Below are 19,711 nucleotides of genomic sequence, written 5' to 3' on the forward strand. Positions count from 1 at the left end.
GACGCCCCGTGTTGTGTGTGTGTGTGTGCCCCCCCCCCGTGCCCCCCCAGATGTGAAGCACTACGCCGTGTTCGTGGGCCAAGGGGCGAGCCGCCTGGCCGGCCCCGAGGGTGCTGGCACCGAGCTCCTCAACATCCAGCGCATCCTCAAGGTCAACCGGACCCTCTTCATCGGGGACAGGTGGGGAACGGGGGGGGCACAAACCTTCCCCGAGGGGCTGGGGGGGGGGCACCTGACACCTCCCTGCAGCCCCCTTTGCTCAGCAGGGACCCCGTTACCTGCCCCCGGCACCCAAAATCCGCCCCAGCCTCATGCCCTGCGGGTTGGACACCCCAATGGCACGGCCTGGGGGGGGGGGCTCTGTGCTGTCCCCAGAGCCTGCAGCCCCCTGGGGTGTCCCCGAGCCCCGCGGGGTGTTGACACCCACGCCCCCCCCCCCAGGGACAACGTTTACCGCGTGAGCCTGGAGCCCGGCACGGCCAGCGAGATGCGCTACCACCGGGTAAGCGCCGAGCCCCCGGGGGGCTTTGGGGAGGGGATGGGGACACCAGCGGGGGGGGGGCTTCACCCTGGCCCCATGCTGGATTTTCTCCCCCCCCCCGTTCCCGCAGAAGCTGACGTGGAAGTCGAACCAGCACGACATCAGCATCTGCCGGATGAAGGGGAAACACGAGGTACGGGGGGGGTCCGTGCCCCGTGAGCCCCCCGTCGCCCTCCTGCACCCTGTGCCATGGGGGCAGAGCTCCTGGTGTCCTGTCCCCCCCCCCCCCCGGTGTCACCCTCTGCCTCCCAGCTCCCTGCCAACGTTTGTGTCCAACGTGATTTATTGGACACTTGTATAATTGGGTTTGTAATTAATTATTTCTGGCCCGCTGATCAGAACAGGCATAGCCCATAACCTGCAAGAAATCCAATTTCCAGGTCCTGTAAATGCCACGCGGGGCCGAACCCCCCCCCCCCCAGCCCAGCCCAAGACCCTCGCAGCGAGGGGGCTGTGGTGGGGGGGAGCCCCCCGGGGCTGGCTGTGGGGCTGGTGCCGGGGAGGGGGCGCGGAGGCTGACGGCCCCCTCTCGTCGGCGCAGGCAGAGTGCCGAAACTTCATCAAGGTGCTGCTGGTGCAGAACGAGAGCCTGCTCTTCGTGTGCGGCACCAACGCCTTCAACCCCGTCTGTGCCAACTACAGCGTGAGTGTCCCCCCCCCAGGGCCACCTGGGGCCACCTGGGGTCACCCTGGGCTACCTGCGGCTACCTAGGGTCACCCAGGGCCACCTGGGGTCACTCTGGGCCACCTGGGGCCACCTGGGGCCACTTGGGGCCCCCATGGCCGGGAGGCAGCAGAGGGCACACGCGTGGATGTGCCCGAGCTTGTGAGCACGGACGTGTGTGTCCTCGGGGTGCCACGTCCAGTTCTCGTGGGGGTGTCTTGCTCCCCGGGCTGGGGACACTGCCAGCCGGACCCCACTGTCCTGCACGGCCCCATGGTGGCCCTGTTCACGGCCCCATGGCCTTGTTCATGGCCCTGTGGTGGCCCTACTCATGGCCCTATGGCCCTGTTCACGGCCCCATGGTGGCCCCGCTCACGGCCCCATCTCGCCCGCTGCAGATGGACACGCTGGAGCCCGTCGGGGACAACATCAGCGGCATGGCGCGGTGTCCCTACGACCCCAAGCACGCCAACGTGGCGCTGTTCACAGGTCCGTCCCCCCGCTGCGTGCCATCCCCCTCCCCGCGCCCACCCCCGCGTCCCGCTCACGCCTCTGTCCCGCGCAGGGGGGATGCTCTTCACGGCCACGGTGACGGATTTCCTGGCCATCGATGCCGTCATCTACCGCAGCCTGGGGGACAGCCCGACCCTGCGCACCGTCAAGCACGACTCCAAGTGGTTCAAAGGTGTTTTGTGGAGCACGGTGCCAGGCAGCTCGGCGCGGCACCCGTCCCTGTCCCCTCTCGTCCCATCCCGGAGCAGCCCTGACCCTGCTGTCCCCACAGAGCCCTACTTTGTGCACGCCGTGGAGTGGAGGAGCCACGTCTACTTCTTCTTCCGCGAGATCGCCATGGAGTTCAACTACCTGGAGAAGGTCGGAGAGGTCCCCGCGGTGACCCAGGGGGGCAGCTGGGGTGGGAACGGGGCCAAGGGGACTGTCCCCAGGGCCGGGTGCCAAGCGGTGACGGGCGTCCCTTGCAGGTGGTGGTGTCCCGAGTGGCTCGGGTGTGCAAGAACGACATGGGGGGCTCGCAGCGGGTGCTGGAGAAGCAGTGGACGTCCTTCCTCAAGGCCCGGCTCAACTGCTCCGTGCCGGGTGACTCGCACTTCTACTTCAACGTCATCCACGCCGTGACCGACATCCTGGAGCTGGACGGGCGCCCCGTGGTGCTCGCCGTCTTCTCCACGCCCACCAACAGGTCAGCTCCGAGCCGGGCTGGGAGCCCACCGCGCGCCCCCCGCGGGGACGTGGGGATGGCTCGGGGCGTTCACCCCGTGCCGGTGTCTCCCCAGCATCCCCGGCTCGGCCGTGTGCGCCTTCGACATGACCCAAGTGGCCGCCGTCTTCGAGGGACGCTTCCGGGAGCAGAAATCCCCCGAGTCCATCTGGACGCCGGTGCCCGAGGACATGGTGCCGAAGCCACGGTGAGTGAGTGACCGCAGGGGACAGGGATGGGGACAGGAAAGGGACGTGGGGACGGAGGTGGGGACAGGGACGAGGACAGGAGTGGTCCTGAGGGCTGGTGCTGGCAGGGACAGTGGTGGGGATGGGGCCAGAGAAGGGGATGGCGCTGGGGACAGGGCTGGGAATGGGATGGGGACGGGGCTGGGGACAGGTGCCAGCCGTGCAGTGACGGCGCTGAGCCCCGGCGTGCCGTGGCGGCAGGCCCGGGTGCTGTGCGGCCCCGGGGATGCGCTACAACTCCTCCAGCACCTTCCCCGACGAGATCCTCACCTTCGTGAAGACGCACCCGCTGATGGACGAGGCGGTGCCGTCCCTGGGCAACGCGCCCTGGATCGTCCGCACCATGAGCCGGTGAGCTCCCGGCGGCAGGATTGGGCCCGGGGAGGCTCGGGGGGGGTCCCCGGGGGGTGCCTGTGTACGTGTGGGGTGCTCACAGCCATGTCCGCGTGCACGACTCACGCCGGTGCGCGGGAGCTGCCAGAGCCGCCCTTGCACACGCGCAGAGAGGCGCACAGGCGCGTGCCAGCAGCGGGCGAGCACCAGGAGACCAGATAAATCTCATAAACTTTGCAGTTGAGATCGTCTCATCCTAATTAAATCTACCTTAATTGCTGCTTGACAGGGAATTAATCACGCGGTGCTCTCGGGCCTGCTGGCAGGGCAGGCAGGGCGCGCACGGGGCTGGGGGCAGGCACGTGGGGCTGGGACCGGCTGGGGTCCCGTGAGGGGTCACGGGGGGATCCCAGGTGGGATCTGGGCTGGAGACCCGCTGGGACTGGGGGAGGATCCAGGCAGGATCCTGAGTGGGTTTGGCCAGGATCTGAGCCAGGATCTGGATGGGATCTGCGCTGGGTCTGCCTGGTTCCTGGGCAGGATCCGGGCCAGGTCTGGCTGAGATCTGGACCGGTTTCCATTTGGGATCTCCACTGCCCCCCCACGCTCCCCGGTGGCTCCCGCTGCAGGTAGCTGCAATCTGTCCATCCCCCGGGGGTCCCAGCTCCCCCCCGCCTCAGTTTCCCCTCCCGAAAACTCGCGGGCTCCCCCCGGCCCCAGCGCCTCGCTCCACTCACGCTCTGCAGGTACCAGCTCCGCAAGATCGTGGTGGACAACGCGGCAGGGCCGTGGGGCAACCACACCGTGGTCTTCCTGGGCTCCAGCACGGGCACCGTCCTCAAGTTCCTCATCCATCCCAACGCCACCCGCAGCCCCGCGCCCGCGCCCCCCGGCAGCCAGAGCGTCTTCCTGGAGGAGTTTGAGACCTACCAGCCGGGGAGGTAGGGGAGGTGGGCAGGTGGGCGGACGGACGGGTGGGCGGACGGACGGGTGGGCGGACGGACGGGTGGACGGATGGGTGGGTGGGCGGATGGGTGGGTGGGTGGATGGATGGACGGACAGAGGGACGGATGGCAGGGTGGGTGGGTGGATGGATGGATGGACGGACGGATGGATGAATGGGAGGGTGGGTGGGTGGGTGGATGGATGGACGGATGGATGGGTGGAAGGGTGGGTGGACGGACAGATGGCTGGGTGGTTGAATGAGTGGGTGAGTGGGTGGGTGAGAATGGTGGATGGATGGATGGATGGAAGGATGGATGGTTGAATGAATGGGTGAGTGGGTGGGGGGATGGAGGGATGGGTGAGTGGGTGGGTGGACGGATGGATGGATGGATGGATGGTTTGGGTGGGTGGGTGGGTGGGTGGATGGTTGGGTGGGTAAGGGGAGGGCTGGGTGGATGGAGGGTGGTCGGATTGATGGGCGGGTGGGGGGGCTGATGGGGGGCTTGGATGGATGAGGTGGTCGTGGAGGGATTGACTGATGGCTGCAAGGTGAAATGGGAGCAGGAATGAGGTGGTTAAGGATGGATGGATGGACAGATGGATGGATGGACAGATGGATGGACAGACGGATGAAAGGAACAGGTCAGGAGGATAAGGGGGCTGGATGGGTGCGGGGGCAGAGGGATGGGTGTGTGGATGAGATGGGGCCCACGGGCGAGCTCCCCCCTCTGGACCAGCCCCCGCTGGGGAGCTGGCCTCTGCCCCACCAGCTGAGCTCTGCCCCATGCCCAGGTGTGGCCGGGACACAGAGGACGAGCGGCGGCTGCTGGGCCTCGAGCTGGACAAGGCGGCAGGGTCCCTGCTGCTGGCCTTCCCCCCGTGCGTGGCCAGGGTGCCCGTGGCCCGCTGCCAGCAGCACTCGGGCTGCATGAAGTGAGTGCGGGGGACATCGTGCGAGGACGGGGGGGGGCTGCTCTGACACCCCGTGAATTTGCCCCGTGCCAGGGTCTGGCTGGGAATGGGAGCACCGCCGGGGGAAACTGAGGCATGGCATGGTGCTGAGCGGGGTTCCTGGTGGGGGCCGGGGTGTCGCCCCCCTGTGCCGGGGGTGTTCCTGACCCGTCTGTTCCCTGCCAGGAACTGCCTTGGGAGCCGGGATCCCTACTGTGGCTGGACGCCCGAGGGCTCCTGCGTCTTCCTGGAGCCCAGCCCCAGGTAACGGTGGGGGGACACGAGGGGAACGGGGGGGGTCTCAGGGGCTCCCCAGAGCCTGCGAAGCTTGAGCTGCATCAGCTCCACCAACTCCCCTAACATAACCCCAGCAAACAGCACCGGCTGAAGCAAGCTGCCAGCCCTCTGCCAGGCTGTTAGGGACTGACCCCCCCCCAAAATTTGTCATGTCACCCCCCTCCCCCACAGGACAGCTTTCGAGCAGGACATTGCCGGTGGCAGCACGTCGCACCTGGGCGAGTGCGAGGGTGAGTGTTGGGCAGGGATGGGGCTCGGGGACACGGGGGGATGCCGCAGCCGTCCCCTGATGCCCCCCCCCCCGCCATCACCAAGGGCTGGTGACCGAGAGCTTCGTGGACGAGCCGGACGGGCTGGTGTCGGTGAACCTGCTGGTGATCTCCTCCGTGGCCGCCTTCGTCATCGGCGCCGTCATCTCGGGCTTCAGCGTCTGCTGGTTCATCGGGCACCGGGACCGCAAGGAGCTGGCGCGGCGCAAGGACAAGGAGACCATCCTGGCACACAGCGAGTCGGTGGTGAGCGTCAGCCGGCTGGGCGAGCGGCGAGCGCGCGCGGGGCAGCCCGGCGCCCTGCTGGCCCCGCTCATGCCCAACGGCTGGCCCAAGGAGCTGGGCAAGGCGAGCCAACACGACCTGGACTCGGGCGTCCTGCCCACGCCGGAGCAGACCCCGCTGCAGCAGAAGCGCTGCCCCGGAACCCTCCAAAACTGCACCTGGGAGCAGAGCCACAACATCATCAACGCCGCGCTGCGGGACCCCGGCACCGCCGCCGCCGCTGCTGCCGGCCGGCTCCACGCCGGCCCCGGCCGCCCGGCCCGCGGCATGCCCCTCTCCTGCCACGCCATCCTGGTGGACCAGGAGCTGGAGGCCGAACTCAGCGACTCCTCGGGCGACGGGCACTGGGGCCGGGACCCCCCCGAGGGTCCCCGTGCCCGGCAGCACCCCCCCGCCGGCGCCCGCCGCCCGCCCCGCAGCTCCTACGGCGACTTCGCCGGCACGCCGCGCCCCAGCCCCGACCGCCGGCGCGTGGTTTCGGCGCCCGGCGGGGATGGGGGGGACTTTGCCGAGGGGCCGCCGTGGCACCCCGAGCAGCTGAACTTCAACGCCAACAACGGCACGGGCCGCCCCGGCGCCCACCTCAAGAGGAACCACACATTTAACAGCGGCGAAGCGCCGGCGGGCGGCTACGGGCGGCACGGCACGGCACCGCGGGCGCCCGGAGCGGGCCCCCCACGGGCGCTCACGGACCTGCACCACCTCCTGCGCTACGGCGTGGAGCGGACTCCCTCGGGCAAATAGGGCCCCGCTGCCCGTCCCGGCACCCACGGGCGCTGCCGCCGCTGCCGCCGTGGACGCTTTCCACCGCCACGCCACACCGCGGTCCCCCCCAGTTCCCTGGGGACGGGGACAAGGTGGCCCAAGGGCAGGAGCGGCGGGCACGGGGAGGGCTGAGATGCTGCATGGGGGACGGGTGTGCCCGGGCAGGGTTTGGGGCCGTCCCCACCTGTCCCCACTGTCCCCGGCTGGCACGGGGCAGTGCCCTGTGCTCCGGCCGCTTTGCTCGGGCTCCGGGTGTCCGTCTGTCCCGTCCCCTCCCCAGGCTGGACCCAGGGACCGCTGCGCCCTGGGGGGGGATCCCTGGGAGGCAGCAGGATGGACACACAGACATGGGCGAAACTGAGGCAGAGCGAGGCTGTACCTCCGCACCCCCCCGGAGACCCTCAGTCCCATATCAGCTGTGCCTGAGCACTCAGGGGGCTTGTGGGTGCTGCCAGCACCCTGGGGACACCCGGACAGGACAGCACCGAGCAGCCTCCTCCCCAGGTCCAAGCCCCCAGCTCCCCCCTCCTCAAAAGCACTGCTGGGGGCTGGGGGCTGGGGCCCCGGGGGGGGGACCCTGCTCTCACTGGGGCACGGGGGTCCCACTGACCCCACTCTCTGCTGGCAAAGGGTGCCCTTTCGGTGCCGTCCCTGCCCCAGCTGCAGGCAGGAGGGAGAGGGGGGACGAAAAGGGGTCAGGACCTCCCCCCCCCGGGACCGAGGCGGGTCAGCCCGGTGCTCCCCAGGGGGCTGCGCACAGGGGGCTGCGGGTGCTGCGTGCCCCGGCGGGAGGCCGGCCCGCAGCACGGCCCCATGCTGTAAATAGGGTGCCAGGGCACCGCGGGCACCCCGCCGCCCCGGGCCGGCCATGCATGCGACAGCGGTAACGTCTCTGTATAACCCCGGAGCCCCGCAATAAATTTCTGTTTACAAGAGGTGATCCCCTCCCCGCCGCCACCTCGGATGCTGCTTCTCCGCTCCGGGGGCTGCGGCCGGCCCCGTCCCACACCGGGGTGGCTCCGGGATGTGGCACGGGGAGAGGCAAAGCAGGTCGCGGTGCTGGGCACCCCCCCGGGGGATTTGCCTGCACCGGGGCGTGCGGCTGCTGCCGGGCCCCGGCCACATCCTGGCAGCATGGAAATGGGGACGGCCACATCCCAACGGGGACAGCCACGTCCCACGGGTGGGGCCCACGGGTGGCACCTCGGGCTGAGCAGCCTCAGAGCCTGGGGGGGCACGGGGCCGGCTGGGGGGACACGGGGCTGGAGGGGGATTTGGGGCAGGGGGAGCGTGCGTCCCATTGTGCCAAGCCTCCCCTCCCAGTGTGCGCACCCACCCACATCTCCGTGCGCTCGCACCCTCTTGTGGACACCCACAACCCCGCGAGAGGTCACGCACGCACCCACCGTGCCCCCAGCCCCCCCGTGGTGCGCAGGAGGTCAGCGTTGTACCACCCCCGCTGTGGGGCGATGGGGACAAGGGGACGTGAGCGCCCTGCCCCTGCCCTGGGTGCTGGCACCGCACGAGCTGGCAGCGCTCGCGAAGGCGGCGATTTCCCGAGCGGCACGTGAGGACGAGCCACCAACCAGCCCCGGTGACGGCCACCACCGCGGGGGAGGAAGGACCCAGGGCCGTCAGTCCCCGAGGAGCCCAGCCGACCGCTGGAGGAGGTGAGGACAGGGCTGGGGGGGCCCAGGAGCGGGGATGGGGACGAGGGACGCGGGGACAGGGACGTTTGGAGAGCGGGCGGCGGGGCTGGGAGCAGCGGGGCTTGCACAACCCTCGGGTGACGGCGGCCTCCTGCCCACAGCCCCACCGCCATGGTGCCGCCGGGCCAGATCCTGCCGCCGCTACTGCTACTGCTGCTGGTGGTGCCGTGCAGCCCCGCCACGCCGTGCCCCCTGCAGCCCAACGCCACCCGCTTCGTCTGCACCGAGCCCACCCTGCGCACCTTCCCCGGGGGGCTGCCTCCCACCACCCTGGCCGTCTCGGTGGAGTTCACGTCCGTGACCACCCTGGCCCCCGACGCCCTGGCGGGGCTGCCGGAGCTGCAGGAGCTGCACCTTGCCTCCAACCTGCTGGCCGCCCTGCCCGAGGAGCTGCTGTGGCCCGTGCCCGCCCTGCGCGTCCTCGACCTGACGGACAACGCGCTGGCCGAGCTGCCCGCCGGCCTCTTCCAGCGCTCCGAGCTCCTGCAGCACCTGGTGCTGCGGGGGAACCGCCTGCGGGCGCTGCAGCCCGCCTGGTTCGGGCGCCTGGCCCGCCTGCGCTGGCTCGACGTGGGGGCCAACGCGCTGGCGGAGGTGCCGCCGGAGGTTTTCCGCCCGCTGGTGTCCCTGCACAGCCTGGACCTGTCCCACAACCGCCTGGAGAGCCTGGACGCGGGCACGCTGGCCGGGCTGCGGGAGCTCGAGCGGCTCGACCTGGAGGGGAACCGGCTCCGCGCGCTGCCCCCCGACGCCTTCGCGCCCGTGCCCGCCCTGCGCCTGCTTTTCCTGCAGGGCAATGAGCTGCGGGCGCTGCCCGCCGGCCTCTTTGCCCCCCTGAGCCACCTCCACGTCCTCGACCTGGCGCACAACTGGCTGCGGGCCCTGGAGCTGCCCCCGCGCCCCCCCGGCCCCCCGCTGTCCCTCGACATTTCGGGTAACCCCTGGGCCTGCGAGTGCCCGCTGCTGGAGCTCCTGCGGCGCGCGGCCCCGCAGCTCGTCGCCGCTCGCGGCACCCTCTGCGCCAGCCCCCCGCACCGCCGGGGACAGGAGGTGGCCACCCTGAGCCAGGTTGGGGACACGGGATGCCAGCCCGATGAGGACGGGCAGAGCCTGCCGGACCCCTAGGTAGGGGGACTGGGGTCACCCAGGTGCCCGCCTGTGTCCCCTCCTGGGTCCCCTCCTGCCCTGACGCTGCGTCCCCAGCCGAGCCGAGCTGAGCTGAGCTCTCCTGGGGAAACTGAGGCAGGGAGAGCAGGGGTGCGGCTGTCCCTATCCCCGTGCCACCTGTTCCCATCCCACCATCTCCATCCCAATGGTCCCCAGCCCCGTCCCATGTCCCTGTCCCCATCCCGCTCCACAAGAGCGCATTAAACAGAGACCTCAAGACAATGTGCTTTGTTCTGCGGTGTCCTGCAGCGTCCCCGGGTCCCCAGGCGCCCTGTCCCACAGCCATGCCTTCCCAACCCCTCTCTGTCCCCTGCCCACCCCCATCTGGACCAGCCCCAACCCCACAGGACCACCCCCCGGGTGCCACCACAGTGCCACCTCCGTGTGACACTGATCCTGAGGACCCGCAGGGGCTGGTGGCGGCACTGTGGGGCCCTGATGTCACGGGGACGCTCGGCACGGGGACACTTGGTGTGGGGACGTGCAGCAAGGGGACACTGGGTATGGGGTGGGACACCTGGAGTGGGAATTTTGGGATGGAGATGCTCGGCATGGGGACACCTGGCATGGGGACACACGGCACAGGGTCACTCGCTATGGGGACACACGGCAAGGGGACGCTTGGCATGGGGGCACACGGCAAGAGGACATGGTATGGGGACACCTGGCATGGGGACACTGGCGTGGGGAATTTTGGGATGGAGATGCTTGGCATGGGGACACATGGCATGGGGACACTTGGTACAGGGTCACCCGCTATGGGGACACACACCAAAGGGACACTTGGCGTGGGGGCACACGGCAAGGAGACGTGGCATGGGGACACCTGGCATGGGGAATCTTGGCATGGGGACACCTGGCATGGGGACACACGGCACAGGGTTACTCGCTATGGGGACACACGGCAAGGGGACGCTTGGCATGGGGGCACACGGCAAGAGGACATGGTATGGGGACACCTGGCATGGGGACACTGGCGTGGGGAATTTTGGGATGGAGATGCTTGGCATGGGGACACCTGGCATGGGGACACATGGCATGGGGACACTCGGTACAGGGTCACCCGCTATGGGGACACACAGCAAAGGGACACTTGGCACGGGGGCACACGGCAAGGAGACGTGGCATGGGGACACCTGGCATGGGGAATCTTGGCATGGGGACACCTGGCACGGGGACACTCGGTACAGGGTCACCCGCTCTGGGGGTCACACGGCAAGGGGACACCTGGCATGGGGACACCGGGCGTGGGAGGGAGACGCTTGCCATGGGGACGCCGGGCATGGGGACGCTTGGCGCGGGGTCACTCGTTATGGGGTCACACGGGCGGGGGCCGCCTGCCATGGGGACACCGCGCAGGGGGACCCGGGGCACGGGGACAGCCCCGGGCACGATGCGGCCCCCCCCGGCCGCACGTGGCGCCCCCCCCCAAGGCCCGCCCCCCCCTCCCGATTGGCGGAGACGCGGCCCTCCCCTCCGCCCATTGGCTCCCGCCTTAACTATGAACCCGGCGCCGGGCGGGGGCCGGGGGGGATCGCGCCCGGGGATCGCGATCGCGCCCGGGGGTCGCGACAGCCCCTCCCCCGTAAGTGCGAGCCGCGGGGCGTTGTAGGGGACGGAGGGCGGAGGGGGCGTTACGGGGGGGGGGAGCCCTGCCTGCCCCTGGGGACCCCCAGGGACCTGTCCCCAGGGAGCCGCCCCCAGACCCAGGGGACTCCGGGACCCCCCCCCCCACGCTCCCAGGGGACCCCAGGGGACCCCCAGCCCCCCCCCAAAGGGACCTTCCCGTGGGGACCCCAAGGACGAGCCCCCGGGGTGCGCAGGGCCAGGCGTGGGGGCAGCAGGGCAGGGACACCGCCGTGTGTCCCCCCCCCCCCCCCGTGGGACGCAGCCCCGTGGTGGCTCGGGTCACCCCAAGGGACACCAAAAGGTCCGGCTGGGGGGTGCCAGGGGGTGCGGGCTGCCTTGGGCCCCCCCCCCCCCAAAAGGCAGCACCGAGCAGATCCAGCCCAAACCAGGGCCAAATCCTTCCCAGCCCTGGGGGGGGACCCCAGTGGTGGGAGCTCAGCCCCGAACCCAAACCCCCTTCCTCACCCCAAAACCTCCCCCTCGAGTGGCTCGGGGGCCTCCGGGTGCCCCCGCGAGCTGGTGGGGCTCGGCTTGTGGCACCCCACACCCGTTTCTGTCCCCTCTGCAGTCCCCTGCTGCCATGTCAGCCGAAAACGCGGCGCCGGCGGAGGCCGAGCGGGAGGCGCAGGTAGGGATGCTGAGGGCCGAGGGGGCTGGGGGCATTGCTTTGCCCCCCCCCCCCCCCCCCCCCCCCGGCTCACCGTCCCCCTGCCCTGCGGCAGAGCGTGGTGAGCCGGGTGGCCAGCCTGGCCCTGGTGAGCTCTGCCCGCGGCGCCGTGTCCACCGCCTACGCCTCCACCAAGGAGAGCCACCCCTACGTCCGCTCCGTGTGTGATGTGGCCGAGAAGGGGGTGAAGACCCTGACGGCGGCGGCGGTCAGCGGGGCCCAGCCCCTCCTCACCAAGCTGGAGCCGCAGAGTGAGTGGGGCCGAGGGGGGGGCAGCACCCCCAAACGGGATGGGGGTGCCCGGGAAGCCGTCCCTGGCAGAGAGCAGGCAAGGAAACGGGGTTAAAAAGGCTGGTTTTTGGTCCCCAGTTTCCACTGCCAACGAGTACGCCTGCAAGGGGCTGGATAAGCTGGAGGAGAAGCTGCCCATCCTGCAGCAGCCCACGGAGACGGTAACGTTGTGTGCCCCCCCCTGCTCGGGGGACACCAGGATTGAACCCTGGGCCAGCTGCTGGGACAAGCCAGCCCTGCGCTGCCCCCCCCCCCCCAGGTGGTCGCAGGGACCAGGGAGCTGGTGTCTTCCACCGTGACGGGCGCGAGGGAGGCCGTGAGCGGGGCGGTGGGCCTGGCCCGCGGGGCCGTGCGGGACAGCGTGGAGAGGACCCGGCGGGCGCTGAGCACCGGCATCAGCACCGTGGCGGGCTCCCGCGTGGGGCAGCTGCTGGCAACGGGGGCGGACACGGTGCTGGAGAAGTCAGAGGAGCTGGTGGAGCACTACCTGCCCGGGACGGACGAGGAGCCGGGTGAGTGCTGGGCACGCCGTGCCCAAAACCATCTCGCCCTCTTTTGGGGGTGCCATCCTGCCGGGACCGCGCCCCATCCCCAGGGCTCAGCAGCACCCAGTGCCTCTTACCACCGCCACTCACACCCTGGGGTGGTGCTGAGACCTATGGGGCCACCAGGGTGCAGGGGACAGTCCCCACGTGGCTGCTCCATGGCCACCCGGAGCTGGGGAACGCGGAGCAGCAGTGGGTGAACTCTCACCTGGAAAGTAGAAAGCAAATATAGCCCCGCGCTGCCAGCCCACCCACTATTTATAGCTCAGCACGGGGTAGCAGTGGGCAGAGCTGGCCCCGTGTCACCGCAGAGGTGACCGGAAGGGTTGTGGGGACACCTCTGCATGACCTGGGGGGCGAGCAGCCGGGTTTGCCCCTGTGCCGGGGCGCAGAGCTCAGGGGACATCCCGGCACCGCCAGTGGGATGCTCAGTGCCCGGCACGGGGACATCCCGGTGGGGTGGCTCTCACTTGGGGTGGTTCTCACCCGCTCGCCCCACAGCGGCCCCGGTGGCAGACAGCACCGCGGCGGCCTCACTGGAGCAGCAGAGGAGGCGTCAGAGCTGCTTCGTGCGCGTGGGCTCGCTCTCGGCCAAGCTGCGGCACCGAGCCCTGCGGCGCTCGCTGGGCGAGCTGCAACGGGCCCGGCACAGCGCGCAGCATGCCCTGGCCCAGCTCCACCGTGTCATCGAGCTGGTAAGGCCACGGCGGTCCCCGCGGCCCCGTGCGTGCCCCCCGTCCCGGTGCACTCCCGCTGCTCTCCCTTCCCACAGATTGAGCAGGGCATGGACGGGTCCCTGCGCGGCGCCCGGCAGCACCTGCACCGCATGTGGCTCGAGTGGAGCCAGCAGGACGGCGTGCCCATGGAGGACACCCAGGTATTTTTGGGGGGGTGGCCGTGCTGCGGAGGCCTCCGAGACGAGGGGTTCGGGCCGTGCCCCCCGGGGGCTGCCCGCTCGCTGCCTTGCAGGTGGAGGCGCGGACGCTGGCCATGCTGCGGGGGCTCCTGCAGCAACTGCAGGCCGCCTGCGCCCGCCTCACCGCCAGCGCCCGGGGGCTGCCGGGCAGCGTGCAGAACACGGCCGGGCACGTGCGGCACGGCGTGGAGGGCGTGCACGCCTCCCTGGCGCGCGCCCGCTCCTTCCACGACCTGTCGGACATGGTGCTGGCGCAGAGCCGCGAGACGGTGACGCGGGCGCAGCTGAGCATCGACGAGTTCATCGAGTACGTGGGGCAGCACGCGCCCCTGCCCTGGCTCGTGGGGCCGTTCGCCCCCGCCCTCGTCGAGTACCCGGAGGACAGCCCCGTGGAGATGGCCAAGTGGAACGGCTGCCTGACCGTGGGCGGGGGGCACCGGGCGCCCGCCGCCCCGCAGTCGTGCAGCGGGCGCTGAGCCCCCCGACGCCCCCCCAGCGGGGAAGGCGCCCACTTTCAGCTGCAAATCTACCCCTGCTGGGGGGCGAGCAGCAGGATGGACTCGGTGGCCCGGCGTGGGACCCCTGACGCCACTTGGGACTGTCTGGGGGAGGCAGGGGACGGTGGCACGCGGAGGATGGGGCGTGCGCCCAGCCCTACCCGGCCAGCATGGGGATCGCAGTTCCCCGCGGTGTCCCCCAGCCCAGCAGCATCGGGATTTAACAGCCTCAGAGCCCGTTAAAGAGGGCAAAAATAGAGGAAAACCAAAAACTTAAAGAAGTTAAAAGTGGAAGTTAAAGAGGAAAACCAAACCCTGATTCTCTAGGCGTTACTCATAGCCAGCGGCGTGAGTTGCTGCAGGGTGGGACACGCAATGGGGGGGTCCCTGGGGGGCTGGGGACCACCCTGGGGGGGGGCTTCGTGCTGGGTGCCGGGGGGGCCGGGGGCGGCAGCTGGGTGCTGCTGGACTGTGACCCGCGGCCGTGTGGCACTGAACTTCGTCCCCGTTATCGCCGCCACCGCTCCAACCCCACCACGCGCCCCATGGCGGGGCTGGGCCCGGGGCACCCCCTTGCGCTGGGGGGGCACTGCGGGGCCGGGGGGGGGCTCCGGGGGGGGGGGCACCGGGACCCACCAGCACCCGCTGGGACCGATCCTGAGCACCCCCTGGGACCAGGCTCAGCACCCACCGGGACCACTCAGCACCCACAGGGCCGTGCTGGGGGGGGGGCACGGGGACCCCAATATGGGGGAATCCCGGTCTGGGGGGGGGGGCAGCTCCGTGCCGGGGGGGGGTTCCGGGGCCGGCGGTCGCTGCCCCCGGTCCGGCCCCGATGGGGCGGGCCCCGGTCACATGCGCACGGGGCGGGCCCGGGGCTATAAAACCGGGGCGGGGGCCGAGCACCGGGTCCAGCACCGAGCCCAGCACCCAGACGGTGAGTGCGCACCGGGACCGGGACCGGGACCGGGACCGGGACCGGGACCGGGACCGGGACCGGGACCGGGACCGGGACCGGGGCGTTCCCTGCAGCCCCCAGCCCGGCGCTGCGATGCCCCCCCGGGGAGCAGCCGCTGCCCCCGGACCGGGGTTTTGGGGGGAACCGGGACCGCCCCCCCCGCGTAAGAGCTCCGGGGGTGCCTGGACCACGGGGTGGGGGGACCGGGACCCCCCTGTCCTGGGCGGTCCGGCCCTGTGGAGAGGGGCTGCTGGGTCCTGAGCTTGGGGACCCCCCGTTGTGGGGTAGCCAGCCCCCCCCCCCGTCCCGTTTGGGGGTGCTACCCCCCTTCTCTCAGCCCCATGCGATGCTTTCCCCCCCACCCCCCCAGCCCCACCATGGCCTCCAGCGAGCCCGGGACGGCGCAGCCCAAGGCTGAGGAGCAGCAGGTCAGTGGGGCAGGGGGGTGCTGGGGGGGTCCGGTGTCCCCTGCCGTCCGGTCACCACTTGGGGTTATCCCGCCGTGGGGAGGGGGGGACACCCCAATGCTACCCCCAGGGGCTGCACGCGTTGCCCCCCGCCTCAGCCTTGAGGAGATTTGGGGCCCCGGCACGCTCCCCCCCATCCCTTTTCCTATACCCAGAGCATCGGGACGCGGGTGGCCAGCCTGCCCCTGGTGAGCTCTGCCTACGGCATGGTGTCCACCGCCTACGCCTCCACCAAGGAGAGCCACCCCTACGTCCGCTCCGTGTGTGATGTGGCCGAGAAGGGGGTGAAGACCCTGACGGCGGCGGCGGTCAGCGGGGCCCAGCCCCTCCTCACCAAGCTGGAGCCGCAGAGTGAGTGGGGCCGAGGGGGGGGGGCAGCACCCCCAAACGGGATGGGGGTGCCCGGGAAGCCGTCCCTGGCAGAGAGCAGGCAAGGAAACGGGGTTAAAAAGGCTGGTTTTTGGTCCCCAGTTTCCACTGCCAACGAGTACGCCTGCAAGGGGCTGGATAAGCTGGAGGAGAAGCTGCCCATCCTGCAGCAGCCCACGGAGAAGGTACCGGGGAGCCGGCACACGTGCTCAGGGTCTGTGCTGGTGCTGCCTCGCTCAGGGCTTTTTCTCCCCCCAGCTCATCTCAGACACCAAGCAGCTCGTGACATCCACCGTGACAGGGGCCAAGGATGTCCTGACCAGCACCGTGGCAGGGGCCAAGGACGCCGTGAGCAGCCGGGTGACAGGGGTGATGGACATGACCAAAGGGGCCGTGCAGGGCAGCGTGGAGCTGACCAAGTCGGCGGTGAGCAGCGGCGTCAGCACCGTCATGGGCTCGGCCATGGGCCAGATGGTGGTCAGTGGGGTGGGCTCCGTGCTGGAGAAGTCGGAGGAGCTGGTGGACCACTACCTGCCCATGACGGATGAGGAGCTGGGTAAGGACTCGATCGCAACGCCCCTGGAGATGTGGGGCAGGCTGGGGACCCCCTTGGAGGCACCATGGGTAGATCCCCCATGGGGTGGCCCTGTCTCTGAGCGGGGGGCGGTGATGGTGGGGGTCACCTCTCTGGCTCCTCTCCCGCAGCCAAGCTGGCCACGGCCGTGGAGGGCTTCGAGACGGAGCAGCAGAAGCAGCAGCAGAGCTACTTTGTGCGCCTGGGCTCGCTCTCGGCCAAGCTGCGGCACCGGGCCCTGCAGCACTCGCTGGGCAAGCTGCAAAGTGCCCGCCACAGCAGCCAGGACGTGCTGGCCCAGCTCCAGCGCACCCTCGACCTGGTAGGACCCCTCCCTATATTGTTCCCCCCCCCTTTCCCTGTGCCACCACGGGGCTGCGATGAGCCACCTTCGCCCTGCTCTGCCCCCCGGCAGGTGGAGCAGCTCAAGCAGGGCATGGACCAGAAGCTGCAGGGAGGGCAGGAGAAGCTGCAGCAGCTGTGGCTGGAGTGGAGCAAGAAGCAGCCAGGTGGTGGCAAGGACCTGGTTCCACCAGAGGTGGGTAGAGGGCAGGAGGAGCCCCCCCAGGAGCTCTGTGCCCCCCCGGGAGCTCCGTGCCACCGCTCACCTCGCCTCGTCCCCTGCAGGCGGTGGAATCGGGCACGCTGGCCATGGTGCAGGGCCTGACGCAGCAGCTCCAGAGCGCCTGCCAGCCCTTGGTGTCCAGCCTGCAGGGCCTCCCCGCCGGCATCCAGGACACAGCCGGGCAGGTCCGCCAAAACGTGGAGGAGCTGCGGGCCAGCCTGGCCTCCGCTACGTCCCTCCAGGAGGTGACGGGCAGCGTCCTGGCCAAGGCTCGTGCCCACGCTGCGAAGGCCCGCGAGCTGATGGACGAGCTGGTGGAGCACGTGGCCCACAACACTCCTCTGTCCTGGCTGGTGGGGCCCTTCACCCCCTCCACCCAGCACCTGCTGGGCCTCCAGGAGCAGTAGCAGCCTCCTGGGGGTATGATTATAGCGATAATACCGCTGTAGCCCCTACCTAGCCTGGCCTAAGTAACTCCTGTTCCTCCTCCTCCCTGCACTGGGTGCAGGACCCCTGCAGCGCGGCTCTGTCCCCTCTCGCCTGTACCAGGGAGGTGCCAGCAAAGTGCCTTGGCTTCCCCAAGTGCCTACAGCAGCCCCTGCCCCTTGTTTGCCACCTCTGGATCCCCTGTGGCACCCCCGTCATTCTCGGTGCCTTCCAGCCCCTCATTTTCCCTCTGCCCCACAGCAGGGGGGAGCCCCCGGGGTTGGTGCAGGCAGGGGCAGTTGCTGAAGCAATAAACTCCATGTAGTTTTGCACTGGTCTGAGCCTTCTTGTGGGACCTGGGGATGGGGGGACGGTTCTGGGTCCATTATCACCTCTGAGCCTTCGGAGGGGGAGCGATGGAGCCGCTAGAAGGGAGGAGAGGTGTCAGAGGCCTGTGCCTTCACAGGGGCTGGGGCTTCCACTGGTGGGGGTCCTGGTGCTGCGCTCCATCCTGACACCCCAGCCTCTTCCCCACCACCACAGCTGAGCAGAGCCCATGGCTGAGGGTGAGTAAGGGGCTGCCAGGGAGGAGCAGAGACCCCTGGCACCTTCTGGGGACCCCGATGTCCTGGGGCCTGGCCCCAGCCCCTCGGGTGCTGCTGCCCCCCCCTTCCATTGTCCCCAGGAGCAGGGGACAGCAGCCTGTGGGGCACAAAAAGGTCCATGGGGGGTGCTCGGGCACGGTTCTGTGCTCCGGCACGGGGGGGCATGAGGGGTGCTGGGTCAAGGGGAGGGATTTGGTGCCCCCCTGGGGAGCAAGGGACAGAAAGGAGCCTGTGCCCTGCATCCCACGTAGTGAGTGGCACCCTGCTCTGCCCCCCAGGCCGGGACAGCGCCCAGCCCAGCAGTGATGACCCCAAGGAGCCACCCCTGGGCGTGGGGCTGGAGCAGGAGGAGCAGCAGGGTGGGGGCCAAGGCCGAGGGCAGGGGCTGAGCTGGGCCCCAGCCCCCCCCCCCCCCCCCCGGCCAGTTTCAGCCCCTTGCCTGGAGCAGCTCACCGAGGGCCAGGTGCCCCCCTGGCCCCCCAGCTTCATCAGGGCCCATGGTTCCCTGCATCCCACCGGCACCCCAGAGGATACGGGCAGCGAGGTCTGCTCCCCGGGCACAGCTTGGTGTGAGTACGGCCGGGCCAAGGGGCAGTGCTGGGGCTCTGGGGGCACCCAGGGTGTCAGCACCTCTGTGTGTCCCCCCCATTACAGGCAGAATATCCTCAGGTCCCGAGGAGGCAGCCACCCCGCAGCAATCCCAGCAGGTACCCGAGGGGTGGGCGGGGGGGGTCCTGGAGGGGACGGTCCCTGCGGGGCACGCGGTGCCCCACGGCCATGCCCTGGTGGTGCTGAGCACAGCCCCCGTGTGCCCCAGGCCGCTGCTGGCTCTGCCCCGATGAGTCCCACGGAGCTGGCGTGGACGCCGGGCCCCGAGGACGCCGCTGTCGGCACCTGCTTGGCCGTGGCCACCGGCCTCCGTGCCCTGCTGGGCGCCAGGGCCGGGCAGCTCCTCCTGCACAGCGTGGAGCGGGCGCTGGGCACGGCGCACGAGTGGCTGCACCGCTACCTGCCCTCGGGAGCGGGGCCGGCAGGTAAGAGCCCCAGGGCGCTGCTTGGGGTCCCCGTGTCCCCACCCCAGGACACCGCTCGGGGCCGGGGGTGTCCCTGTGGCACCCTCGCCTCCATCTTCCCTCTGCCCCCCCCCCGCAGACCGGGCTGCGGTGGCCATGGCTGAGCCCCACCGGCACGGCGGCCTCCATGGCCTCTGCTCCCCCCCTGCCCGTGCCAGGAGCCAAGCCACGGCCCTGGCGGTGCGGCGGCTGCGGCGGCAGCAGGAGGACGCCCAGCACCACTTCACCCAGCTCTGGCACATCCTCAACATGGTGAGAGCTGGCAGCAACGGGAGGGGACAGGGACACCCCCCACACACACACACACAGTGCCCGCGGGGTGCGGGCGATGCCAGGAGCTCGGCACGGGCCAGGCGCTGGCGCGGCAGCTGCAGGACGAATTCGGGCAGCAACTGGCCCAGGCCCGCCGGCTGCCGGCCCCGCTGCGGGAGGCGGCCCAGCAGGCCCGGGACAACATGGCCGGGCTCCACCGGGCCTTCGTCCTGGCCGGCTCCCTGAGGGAGCTGGCGGAGGCTCTGAGGACCCAGGGCCACAAGTGGGTGGCCCAGGCCTGGGAGGTGCTGGAGGCGTCGGTGGAATTCCTCCTCCGGCACCCGCAGGAGCCCTGGCAGGAGGGTGAGGAGCACGCAGCCGCACGCACTGAGCTGAAATGGGGCGGCGGGGGGCTTGTAGCTGGCTTTAAGTCACCCATCAGCTGGGCACGGCTGCAGGGTGATGCCCCCTCACACAAGCCCCTTGC

At 70.3% G+C, this 19,711-nt stretch overlaps 3 protein-coding genes across 6 annotated transcripts in view; all 3 read left to right on the plus strand.

The window, feature by feature from the left end:
- The window catches only part of SEMA6B (semaphorin 6B), a 35,994-nt gene extending 28,549 nt beyond the window's left edge, over window positions 1–7,445 (plus strand). For all 3 annotated transcript variants that reach the window (XM_083811385.1, XM_083811386.1, XM_083811384.1), the window contains 15 exons: window positions 51–180; window positions 442–502; window positions 612–674; window positions 1,083–1,184; window positions 1,604–1,694; window positions 1,771–1,890; window positions 1,990–2,078; window positions 2,186–2,403; window positions 2,498–2,629; window positions 2,871–3,020; window positions 3,749–3,943; window positions 4,740–4,880; window positions 5,085–5,162; window positions 5,367–5,425; window positions 5,511–7,445. In XM_083811385.1, the coding sequence (XP_083667511.1) occupies window positions 51–180; window positions 442–502; window positions 612–674; window positions 1,083–1,184; window positions 1,604–1,694; window positions 1,771–1,890; window positions 1,990–2,078; window positions 2,186–2,403; window positions 2,498–2,629; window positions 2,871–3,020; window positions 3,749–3,943; window positions 4,740–4,880; window positions 5,085–5,162; window positions 5,367–5,425; window positions 5,511–6,493 (2,612 nt within the window). In that variant the 3' untranslated portion in view covers window positions 6,494–7,445. The remainder of the gene's footprint in view (window positions 1–50; window positions 181–441; window positions 503–611; window positions 675–1,082; window positions 1,185–1,603; window positions 1,695–1,770; window positions 1,891–1,989; window positions 2,079–2,185; window positions 2,404–2,497; window positions 2,630–2,870; window positions 3,021–3,748; window positions 3,944–4,739; window positions 4,881–5,084; window positions 5,163–5,366; window positions 5,426–5,510) is intronic.
- Window positions 7,446–10,876: 3,431 nt separating this feature from the next.
- On the plus strand, window positions 10,877–14,213 carry LOC310886590 (perilipin-3-like). 2 transcript variants are annotated; one of them, XM_083811401.1, is made up of 8 exons: window positions 10,877–10,975; window positions 11,588–11,647; window positions 11,742–11,937; window positions 12,056–12,138; window positions 12,237–12,489; window positions 13,024–13,217; window positions 13,295–13,399; window positions 13,492–14,213. In XM_083811401.1, the coding sequence occupies exons 1-8, from the start codon at window positions 10,892–10,894 to the stop codon at window positions 13,912–13,914; spliced, it is 1,398 nt and encodes a 465-aa protein (XP_083667527.1). In that variant the 5' UTR covers window positions 10,877–10,891; the 3' UTR covers window positions 13,915–14,213. The 2 variants fall into 2 exon arrangements, with proteins under 2 accessions (XP_083667527.1, XP_083667526.1); XM_083811400.1 differs by having other exon boundaries at window positions 11,588–11,646; window positions 11,738–11,937.
- Window positions 14,214–14,778: 565 nt separating this feature from the next.
- On the plus strand, window positions 14,779–17,626 carry LOC310886600 (perilipin-3-like). Its single transcript, XM_083811415.1, has 8 exons — window positions 14,779–14,872; window positions 15,264–15,321; window positions 15,516–15,711; window positions 15,832–15,914; window positions 15,988–16,285; window positions 16,435–16,625; window positions 16,719–16,841; window positions 16,931–17,626. The coding sequence occupies exons 2-8, from the start codon at window positions 15,271–15,273 to the stop codon at window positions 17,273–17,275; spliced, it is 1,287 nt and encodes a 428-aa protein (XP_083667541.1). The 5' UTR covers window positions 14,779–14,872; window positions 15,264–15,270; the 3' UTR covers window positions 17,276–17,626.
- The last annotated feature ends 2,085 nt before the right edge of the window (window positions 17,627–19,711 follow it).

Source organism: Anser anser, assembly GCF_964211835.1.
Source record: "Anser anser genome assembly, chromosome: 25".
In the NCBI taxonomy this organism is placed as follows: domain Eukaryota; kingdom Metazoa; phylum Chordata; class Aves; order Anseriformes; family Anatidae; genus Anser; species Anser anser.